The sequence below is a fragment of the Megascapheus bottae genome, chromosome X (genome assembly GCF_031878675.1).
Source record: "Megascapheus bottae isolate mThoBot1 chromosome X, mThoBot2.hap1, whole genome shotgun sequence".
NCBI classification, from domain to species: Eukaryota; Metazoa; Chordata; class Mammalia; order Rodentia; family Geomyidae; genus Megascapheus; species Megascapheus bottae.
This window is the reverse complement of record NC_143547.1, coordinates 68397447-68409038: the sequence shown is the minus strand read 5'-3', so window position 1 is coordinate 68409038 and position 11592 is coordinate 68397447. Positions and strand designations below refer to the sequence as shown.

Sequence of the window (11592 nt, the reverse complement as noted above, 5' to 3'; positions counted from 1 at the left end):
CTTGGACTTTCTCAAGGCTAGAGCTCTACCACTTGAGGCTCAGCACCATTTCTGGCTGTTTTCTATGTATGTGGTTTGAAGGAATCGAACCCAGGTCTTCGTGCATGCTAGGCAAGCACTCTACCACTAGGCCAAACTCCTGGCCATAAAAGCATAATTGTTACACTGACTTGGGCAAGCAATCTTGGCACTCAGGATGAATCATAATTTAAAAAGAGAGACTTTAAGTGAGGAGGAATAGAAAGGATTTATTCTGGTAAGCATTTTTGAAGACATTGAGGGTCCACCCATCACTGGGATATTATATACCTGGGTATGTATAATATTAAAACTAGAAAAGACAGTGTCGTCCTGCACATGCCTGCTGAAGTTATAGTGCAGCTGTGGCTCACCAGGGACTACAGACAAATCAGTAAGGTTTTTCACTTTGAGTATATCAGCAGCTATGGGGGCCAGTGGAAGGAGGAAGACTTTGGAGAATAGGCAGCTATGCCTGACAGCTATTGTAGTATCCCAGAGCACAGTAAGACAGAAATAGTGCCGTACCCATCTAGAATCTCACAAGAAATATTGGCATGAATAGTCTCCCTTTGTGTACTATCTTGTGTATTTGAAGGAAATCTGTAGGAAATGGGGTCCTCTATGAGCAGATGAAGGAATTAACAGTTCACAGTATCTTTACCTCATTTGGTTCCACAGCAGCACTGTAAGGCAAGTTTTATTCTTATTTAAATGAGAAAATATGACTCATAATAAATGTATAATTTCTATCTTTACTTAGGATATTCAGAAGGAACAGGGATTCACATTTCTTTTTTTATGGATTGACAAATATTTATTAGTGGTCACATCTGTATAGGCTGATTAACATGTTTTTCTTTCAACATTGCTTCACATTTTTCATTATATTGTGTATGGAAAAATGAGAATTCAGATAAGGCAGAAAATAAAAAAAGATTCATCTATTTTCTTACTACACAGATAGCAAGTGTTAAGCTTTTTACTTATATACTTTGTTTTTTCTTTTCATATTAACATATAAATATATGTGTCTTTACAAAATGAGATACTATATATACCTTTGAAAATTGCTTTTTTCACTTCACAATATATAATGTACATCTTTCCATGCAAATGGACAATATTCTGATTTTAGGAAGTTACAAAAAGAAACAACTTTATAAGTCAAATATCGCAACTGAAGTTTCATAAGATGTTAAACGCAAAACAAAACAAAACAAAACAAAACAAAAGAGGAAAAGCCATGGAAGAAAATGCAAAGCATGTCCAGGTGGCCACACTCAGACAAAGCAAAATGAAACATAGCCCCCATTAAATGGGGTATGGACGGCTTCGCTTTGCCTTCCAGTGCATTATCATCAGTTTGTTTCTTACTCTTTTCATCTCTTCCATGTCATCAGCTGCCTGTATCATTTCCTCATTACTTAAATTTCTGCCGTGTATGTCCCCTCTAAATTGTGGGCGAGAACGAGCCAGCCTCTCTTTGAAACTTCCCTCTTCCAGCTTGTGTTTGCCCGAGCCACATGGAGGCTGCTCCATGGGAGGTCGCTCCTCCAGCAGGGCCTTCACTGAGAGGCGCTGCCGCTGGGGGCGCTCCTGTGACAGCAGCAGCTCGGGCAGCAGCTCTGGCAGAAGCTCCTCCGGGAAGAACTCCTCTTCTTCTTCATCATCATCATCATCTTCATCATCATCATCTTCATCATCATCGTCGTCATCGTCGTCATCGTCATCATCATCATCATCATCATCATCCTCTTCCTCGTCGTCCTCCTCTTCGGAGGACTGCTCCTCCGAGGTCTGATCCTCATCCGAATTTGGCTTTTCAGGGGTCTCCTCCATCGGAGGCTGCTCCTCATCTGCCTTTGGAGCGCTCGGGGGTTCGTCTTTGTTTTCTTGGCATGATTTTTCCATGGTGAGGATTTTCTCCTTTAAGCACAGTTAAGTCTTAAGAGACAAGAAAACAAAAAGGCAGTTTAAAGTCACAATCTTGGGCAGTGTGGACCAATAATTCCGTCATGGGTTCCGATGCCTGTGTTTCTCTATTACGGGCCCAGGTCCTTAAAACAGTGGCTCTGTCGGCTCCCTCCCCCTCCCCCAAAGCCCACCATTTTCCCAGCAGGCCTTGCCACAGGCCTCTCCCGCAGTGACAGAGGGCGGGGTACTGGTACCCACGACTCCATTCCATTAGGTGATTTCCAGGACTAAACTCCCAGTCCTGGCCCACTGCTCAAGCCTTTTTGCGACCTGGTCCTCCTGAGACAGGGCACCTAGTCGTCCCTTCCTCCAGACGCTGGGTTTGATTGCTGCAGATCTGCAGAAAGACGCCAAACAGAGCACGGGGGCAGGGAGAGCAGTGGAGTCACAGACTGACACACACCCCCTTTTCTGTACACCACCCGCTACCCCCTCCAAGCCCCTTTGGAGTTCATCTCATTTCTCAGACTCCCCCATCGCCAAGCCCAAGTACTCGGGCTTCCCCACCCAGGAAGGGTCTTGTTTGTTTTCCCGCGGGAAGTTGAAAGCTATTGCCAATGCTCTGCCCCTCCCCCTGCCAGAACGGCTGCACTCACCTCCCCGCCCCGCCCCACCCTCAAGACCACCATTTTCTGTTCTAAAGTCGTGGGCTCAGGGGGCGGGGCTGGAGCCTACGGAAAAGCCCTGGACCGTCCATCCCGATCCGATCCCAGGGCTTACAAGACAGCATGGCATCGGCAATCACACCATTTCATGGAATTTAGGGAACTTACTTCCTTCTGGTTTCCCTCTCGACCAAAGGCTAATAGGGAGATGGTGTCTGGACAGGCAAAAAAAAAAAAAAAAAAAAAAAAAAAAAGGACCAGGACGAGAGGGACTTGGGCAGACATAGGCTCCAGGTCACGTGACGGCTGCACGTCACTGCCGAGATCCGATCCCTAGTAACCACTTTGTCCAGCAACCATTCGCCAGCAGCCTGCCAGCATCCTCACGCTAGACACAAGGAGCGCACATTGTCACTCACCTCTTTTGGTTTATATCCTCCTTTTTCTGAGTGTGGAAAATTAGCATCTGTTCCCTTGAGCGTCATTACCTCTTCCTCTCTGCTGAATACCATCTTTCCCCCTCCACCTTCCCTCAGTTACCAAGGCCTCATATACACATATATTTTCTCCCACCCATTTAGATCCTCTATTGTAATTTGACTGTTTTAACTTCACGAATTTATAACATGCTCACATCCTAGCATATGATGTTTTCATCTCTTGTCCCTTGTCTGATAATCTTCATTTTCCCTTCATATCATTATTTTGGATTTTGGAGCTACACATTTATATTACACTCTAAATTGGTAAGCATACAGTTCTAGACATCTATAAAGAATTTGTAAGGGCAAAATGTACATACATCCTTCTAAGTACAATCCAAAAACAATTATCTGAAATGAGAGCTTTTGCTGTCAATGCACAGTATTCTCTCTCTATGTACATAGATATACACATATATCAAGTTATTATTCATAACAGAAATAAAAACATTTTACAGGACTCTAAATCCTCTTAATGTTTCTGATTCAATTTGACAAATATATTAATTCATTAAATCAACTTTTTGGGTCTTGAGTCTGTTGTGCTCCAAAAGATAGATGCACCAAAGAGTTCTTTGCTATTAAATTATGCAATAGTTGTGTTTAATACATACTGAGTATCAGGATTACAAAATTATGCTTTTAGATTTGTCTTTTATAGTTTTCAAATTCATGCCTGTATCTGTGGTGTGTGTGTGTGTGTGTGTGTGTGTATGTAGGTGTATGTGCCTGTGCCACTTCCGACTCACAACCTCGGTGCTAACCCACTGCTGTTTTTTTCTCAAGGCGAGGGTTCTACCTCTTAAAGCACAGATCCACTTCTGCATGTTAATTGATGATAAGAGTCTCTTGGACAGTAGTGACTCACAACTGTAATCCAAGCTACTCAGGAGGCTAAGATCTAAGGATGAAGGTTCAAAGCCAGCCTGGCCACAAGAGAACCTGAGACTCTTTATCTACAATTAACCTCTAGAAAATGGGAGGTGGGGGTTAGCTCAAGGGTAGGCTGATAGCATTGAGCTGAAGAGCTCAGGGACAGCACCCATACTAAGTTCAAGCCCCATGACCCACAAAAAAAAAGTCTCCCGGACATTCCGGCCCAGTCTGGCTGTGATTCTCAGATCTCAGTTTCCTGGGTAGTTAGGACTGATTACGGGTGTGAACCACCAGCACCTAGGGTATACCTACGTCTTATTGATTAAAAATGGCTAGATGCCACTTATGAAAATATCCTTTCTTCCAGAGAACACACTATTGCTCATTTGTTTTATACTATCAGGACAAGTGACCAACTGTAGCACCCTTGAATACTAAGAAGAGTACTTTTTTTGTCAGATGTGGGACTTGAACTCTGGGCCCTGGGTGTCGAACTCTCCAGCTCAAGGCTACCACCTACCCCTTGAGCCACAGTTCAGATTCTGGTGCATAATTGGAGATAAGAGTCTCACAGACTTTTTACTGCCTGCCTGGGCTGGCTTTGAACCACGACTCTCAGATCTCAACCTCTTGAGTAGCTAGGATTAGAGGCGTGAGCCACTTTGCCCAGCTAAGAAGACTCAAATGAGCCTGGAGTTTTCTTGAAAGGTTTTTAAAATTTTTTTTATAAATTTTTTTTGCCAGTCCTGGTTTGAACTCTGGGCCTGAGCACTGTCTTGGGTTTTCTCAAGTCTAATGCTCTACCACTTGAACCACAGCACCGCTTTTGGTTTTTCTATGTACGTGGTACCAAGAAATTGAACCTGGGTCTTTGTGCATGCTAGGCAAGCACTCTACCAGTAGGCCAAACTCCCAGCCATGAAAGGTTTTTTGTTTTTTTAATTATTTTCTCAACTGGGCATGGTGGTTCAGGCTGTAATCCTAGCTACTCAGGAGGCTGAGATCTGAGGATTGCAGTTCAAAGCCAGCCTGGGCACTAAAGAACGTGAGACTCTTATCTCCAATTAACCACTAGAAAACTGGAAGTGGCACAGTGGCTCAAGAGGTAGGGCGGGCAGTAGCCTTGAGCAGAAGAACTCAGAAACAACACCCAAGCCCAGAGTTCAAGCCCCATAACTTACAAAATATTAATAATTTTCTCTTAAATATATAGATAATGATGTGTTGGTGCTGAATTGTACTAGCTAAGGGGGATTGATTATGATATCCATATACAATGATGACATTAAAAGTCATGGAACTGGCCATGATTTATACCAAAGGACTCAATGTATTATTATTTACTTATTTATTTATTTATTCCAATGTTGAGGCTTGAACTTGACCTCACATTCTTACTCAGCTTTCTTGTTCATACCAGGCCCTCTATCATGACTGGCTTTAAACTACAGTCTCCAGATCTTAGCTACCCGAGTAGCTAGGATTATAGTCATGAACCTCTGGTGCTCAGTTAATAGTTTCTTTTGATATACAGAAAATTTTAATTTGATGCCATATTTTAATTCCTTTTTTCCTCCAATCCTGGGGCTTGAACTCAGGGCGAGGTGCTGTCCCTGAGCCAATTTGTGCTTAAGGCTAGTGCTTTACCACTTGAGTCAGAGCTCCACTTGTAACTTTTTTGTGTGTGGGTTGTGAGTCTTGAACTCTGGGCCTGGGCTGCTATTCCTGAGCTCTTCAACTCAAGGCTAGCACTCTACCAATTGTGCCACACTGCTACCAAAACATTCTGAAGTGGAAGTCATGAAGTACTCTAACGTCGAGCACAGAAGTGTAGGGAAAACAGCTAGGCCCTCAGTTTAAGATCCAAGAATGGCACAAAAGTCAGAAATTCTATTTCTATTGGGAGAAGCTGAACAAAATGGTACATCCCTGCTATGCCAGCAACTATGGGAAGGTTAAACTTGTTTTGTTTTGTTTTGTTTTTTTGCCAGTCCTGGGCTTGAGCTCAGGGCCTGAGCACTGTCCTTGGACTTTCTCAAGGCTAGAGCCTCTTGAGCCACTTGAGCCTCAGCACCACTTCCGGCTTTTTTGTATGTATGTGGTACCAAGGAATCTAACCCTGGTCTTCATGCATGCTATGCAAGCACTTTAACCACTAGGCCAAACTCCCAGCCAAGGTTAAACTTGTTAAATCAGCCAATTAATCTAACTCATATGCTACTGTTTTATGACTGTTGTCCTTTTTTCTGGCATATGGATAATTCTTTCCTATTTACTTGAAAACTGTGGTGGGGGGGCTTGAACTCAGGACCTGCATCCTGTCCATGAGATTCTTTTTCTCAAGGACAGTGCTCTACCATCTGAGTCACAGCACCATTTCCAGCTTTTTTTTCTGAGTAGTTTATTGGAGATGAGTCTCATGGACTTTCCTGCCCTAGATGGCTTCAAACCGTGATCCTTAGATCTTATCCTCCTGAGTACTTGGGATTAAAGTTGTGAGCTACCAGCATCTGGCTCAAAGCTTAAATTTCTTTTTATTGGAAACTGAAAATTTTTTTGCCAGTCCTTGGCCTTGAACCCAGGGCCTGGGCACTGTCTTTGGGCTTTCTCAGGGCTAGAGCTCTACCACTTGAGCCACAGCACCATTTCTGGCTTTTTTTCTATACATGCGGTACCAAGGAATTGAACCCGGGTTTTCTTACATGGTAGGCAAGCACTCTACCACTAGGCCAAACTCCCGGCTGAAACTGGACATTTTTTGAGTTCTTGTTATGTAGCCTAGGCTGTCCTGGAACTTTGCACACTCCAGCCTCAGTCTCTCAAATGTGAGGATTATATGCATGTAATCTGCTTAAGAAACTATTCTAAATAATATATACAAGCTCCGGGTGCGGGTTTCCCTTACCCATCTAGGTCTTGTTATTGTTATTTCCATATCTATTTATTTGGTGATTAGCTGGATTGTTTTAGTAAAATGTATGCCTATATTCAGTTTGAAACCTCTTGTATTACTCCTGAATAATACAAGACTGAATATCCCCTCAGTCTCTGAAGGACAGAGAGCTTTTGGGGCAGGATGGTCTTTGTCATTTTTACCTGGCCCTACCCAGACATTTAACTTCAGTAATTGCCTCCTAAGTTTTTTCCACTGTGTGCGTGCGTGTGTGCATGCGTGTGTGCGTGCGTGCGTGCGTGTGTGTGTGTGTGTGTGTGTGTGTGTGTGTGTGTGTGTGTGTTCTGGTCATGGGGCTTGAATTAGGCCCTGAACTTTATTTTTGCGAAGACACACTACCACTTAAGCCACCCCTCTCCTTTTGGCTTTTTGAGTGGTTTAATTGGAGATAAAAATCTCATGGATTTTACTGCCCAGGCTGACTCTGAATTATAATACTCAGATCTCAGCCTTCTGAATAGTTAGGATTACTGGTGTCAGCCTCTCATGCCCAGCTTCACCATTGTTTTTAACAATGCTTTGGAGCATAAATTGTTACACAGATGGAGATTTGTTCTGATCTCAGGAGATGTTCTCCAAGTTTACTCAGGTGGCCTGTGACAAATCAAACTGAAGTATCACTGATATCTTCTTGATTACCTTTCAACATATGTGGCATTTTCTGGCACTACTTCTGACAACTAATGAGTGGTGTTTTCCAACACCAACCAATTCTCTGGATTGCTACAATTCTCTTCAGTTCCAATACTGAAATTTGTTAAGGCCTGGAAGCATTTGAACATAAATTCCTTACATAATAATCTTCAGTTGTCTTTCAGGAACCGTCTCTAGAGTCCATTTAAGTATGGTTTGGAATAGGCTTTGCAAGAATAGATTTGTGCAAAAGGAACTATCTCACCTAATGTTACAAACCAGAAGATGTTAACTGCATGACAATCTGTCTATTCCTGCTCAAATTTACCCTAGAATTCTCTTTTCACCATTTTGTCAACAGACAAATTTTTCCCTCTCCCTTCCTATAAATTCTCCCAGTATAAAGTTGAGGCAGGATATTCTAGGGAAAATGAGACATGGGAAATGGCTACCAGGGATTGAAAGAACCAAGCTTAAAGCTTGTCCATCCATTTTAAGGAAAATGAAGCCAGATATACAAGGGAAAATGAAGTACAGTCATCTTACAGCAAAATATTCCTTCTTGTACTTCCCTTAAGATTAAGGGAACAAAAGTCATTTTAGGGGAAATGAAGCAGAGTAAAGGAAACTGAGGCCTGGTCAAGGCAACTCAAAAAAATACAGTTTTTAGAAGTGCTATCATTGCTTCAAAGAGAGACAACAGAATGCATTTCCTCCTGAGGAATGCATATCTCACCCAACTTAACAGCTAACTGACGAAATTATGTATGTCTTCTGGAGAAAAACATCAAACTACCTGCCCAAAATACAGATAAAAGGGTGCCTTTTTTCTCAAGCTTCTGTTTTATGGCAGGATGCTTTCTTACTTTGAAACTCAAAGAGCCAAAGACAAAGCAGCTATCTTTGCATAACATTGAAGCTAGACCCCCTACCTTTACCCTATCAATACCCCAGCAGCCCAAGGAGCTGTGTGCTTCTCTATCTCCATATGAGATCACCCACACTCCATAAGAGTGTGCCTCTGCCTTTCTGTTTGTCTGCTTCTTGTCTGTTTGTTTGATTGTCTATTTACTCAATAAACCTCTGCCAAGTTTTCTTACCTTGATGACTTGTCCAGAAATTCTTATTCTGCGATAGAAATCAAGGACTCGAAGAGAAGACTTCCTATATTTAAAGGGAAGTTTCACTAAACCTCACCTCCATTGGGTGACAAAGTGACCAAAGAAGGCAAATTTGAGCTCCATTTTAGCTCTTGTTGTTGGATCATGAAATAGTTTTTATTTTAGCATAAACCTAGTACTACAGTAGTGGCTTCTGTGTACGTCAGGCGGTAGGGTGTTGCAGGCTATCAACACCAACTCCTTAGTTAGGACAGAGCACAAAGGTTAAGAGTTCAGTTTCCTAAGACTCCCCCACTCTTCAGATGCCAGCTGCAAAAGGAATTCTTAAGGCAACCCACACTTCTACTTGGTCAAGTACAAATTGGAGTTTGAATTTATCTTGTAGCCTCCTTGCTGATTGGCTACACAGTAGATTTTTGTTGTTTTTTTTTAGCAACAAATTAGATAACCTAGATGAAGTAGACATTTTTTGTGCTTGTACTAGGGCTTGAATTCAGGCCTTGTGCCCTCATTAAACTTGCTTGCCTATGTTAGGGCTGGACTAGTGGAATTATTCCTCCAATTCAGCAGCACTTTGCTGGCTAATTAGAAAAGTTAAGAATATACATAGATATATAGTTTATAGTTAAGATGAAAGACTAATTTTTTTTGCTAAGATCAAGAACCAAGTAAAGCTGTTTGGTTTCTTGAATTTTATTTAATGTCATACTAGATATTTTAAATAGGACAATTAGACAAGAGGAACAAATGAAAGATATTCAAATGTGAATAAAGAAATAAACCTAAGCCTGCTGCCAGTGGCTCACGCCTGTAATCCTAGTTACTCAGGAGGCTGAGATTTGAGGATCACAGGTCAAAGCCAGTTTGGGCTGGCTTTTAGCCACCATCTTCAGATCTCAGCCTCCAGAGTAGGTAGGATTATAGGCATGAGCCACTGAGGTCTAGCTCTTGCTGAATTCGCCTCTCTTCCCCCAGTCACCAGGCTTGAACTCTGGGCATGGGCATTGTCCCAGAGCTCTTCAGCTCAAGGCTAGCACTTTACCACTTGAGCCACATTGCCACTTCTGGTTTTCTGGTGGTTAATTGGAGATAAAAGTATGATGGACATTCCTGTCTGGGCTGGCTTTGAACCTTGATCCTCATATCTCAGGCTCCTGAGTAGCTAGGATTACAGTGTGAGCCACCAGCACCTGGCCAATTTTTTTTGCCAGTCCTGCGCTTGAGCTCAGGGCCTAAGCACTGTCCTCGGACTTTCTCAATGCTAGAGCTCTACCACTTGAGCCACAGCACCACTTCCAGCTTTTTTTCTATGTATGTGGTACCAAGGAATTGAACCTGGGTCTCCATACATGCTAGGCAAGCACTCTACCACTAGGCCAAACTCCCCGCCCCCTGGCCAAAATTTTTTACAGTAGTTCAGAGGGTTTAATCCAGGGATTAATGCCTGTTAGTCTATCACTTAACTACATCTTTTGCCCTTTTACCCAGCAATTTTACCCCTAAATATGTACTCCAAAGGACTTTCCTGCCAGAACTCGCTGAAAACCCAAATCCTCAGATGCCAGCCTCCTAGAATTATAGGCATGAGCCATCAGTGTACATATTCAAGTACATAGAGACAGAAGGTAGATTAGTGATTGCTAAAAAATAAAAGGGCTGGAGGTATAAGAGGGATGTGCATTTTGCTGCTACATACAGGGCTTCTTTATTAGATGATGAAGATGTTCAAAATTTAGATATTAAGTATGGATGACCAACTTTGAAAATACTGAATACAGTGAACTGTATATTTTAAGAGGGTAAATTTTTGTAATAGATGCAATTAGACATCAAATGTATCCTTTTGAAAGTTCAACTGTTTCCACTTAAGATTAAAGTATGACTCCTTTATACCCAAAGAGAACCATTATAACCTACCTTCCCTCTGGGTATGGTACCACATTAGGGACTTATAATTAGCCTTGGCTTTGGGTAGATTACAAACTCAATTGTCATCTGACAGGGAGGTAAAGGAAATCAAAGCTTTTGATCTGTTTCATAGCCAGTTTGTACTTGGCCCTATTGAACAAACTCAGGGCTACAGAGGGATAAGGAAGAGGGTGAATGATACCTGCAGATATGCTCACTTTGAATTCCCAGTTATTGAGAGTTACTTCTTTAGTAGATGCCCTTTGTGAGCATATTCATTACATGCATTAACAGATATGAGCTATTTGGGGGGGAAATGACCTGGTATGCCTTTAGATCTCAAGAGCTTTCCAATGGGCCAAAACAGACAGAAACTTGGTTACAAAATCTATCATAAGAGAACTCTGCACTCCTGTTTCTTGAAATACATTATGTGAGCTGATGTTTAAAGGATGGGACTGATCTCTCTCCTACTCCTTGAGAGTAAGTCCCTGCGACAGATGTTGTTTCCTAAGAGTGTGGGGAAAACTGATTAGCAGAGAGTTCTTCTTAGACTCTGCACTCTAAACCTTTTCTTCTCTTACATCGGATGTGCGAGTCTCTTCTGAAGAATTAATTGAGGTAATATTGCAAAAAGAGTACAAATCTGGCTCAGCTCTTTAGTGAGATGAGAACAGACCAAGAACTTTGGATTTTATTGGTGAGAATTTAGTAATATTTGACAGAAAAAATAATTAAAACTGTCAGGCATTACATGGTGTTCCCACAAGGAAAGCAAGCACATTATTATAGGCTAAACATCCCTCATCAAAAATGATTAGAATCAGAAATCTTTCAGATTGCAGAGGTTTTTTTTTTGCCAGTCCTGGGCTATGAAATCAAGGTCTGAGTTGTGTCCTTGGGCTTTCTCAAGGCTAGATCTCTACCACTTGAGCCACAGCACCACTTCTGGCTTTTTCTATGTATGTGGTACCGAGGAATCAAACTTGGATCTTCGTGTATACTAGAGAAGCACTCTA

General features: G+C 42.1%; 1 protein-coding gene across 3 annotated transcripts; it reads right to left on the bottom strand.

The window, feature by feature from the left end:
- Positions 1-1235: 1235 nt before the first annotated feature.
- Positions 1236-3079, bottom strand: Tceal1 (transcription elongation factor A like 1). 3 transcript variants are annotated; one of them, XM_090325797.1, is made up of 2 exons: positions 3020-3079; positions 1236-1947 (listed from the first exon to the last, which is right to left on the bottom strand). In XM_090325797.1, the coding sequence occupies exon 2, from the start codon at positions 1930-1932 to the stop codon at positions 1333-1335; it is 600 nt and encodes a 199-aa protein (XP_090181923.1). In that variant the 5' UTR covers positions 1933-1947; positions 3020-3079; the 3' UTR covers positions 1236-1332. The 3 variants fall into 3 exon arrangements, with proteins under 3 accessions (XP_090181923.1, XP_090181922.1, XP_090181924.1); XM_090325796.1 differs by lacking the exon at positions 3020-3079 and adding an exon at positions 2769-2900; XM_090325798.1 differs by lacking the exon at positions 3020-3079 and adding an exon at positions 2266-2284.
- Positions 3080-11592: the final 8513 nt, after the last annotated feature.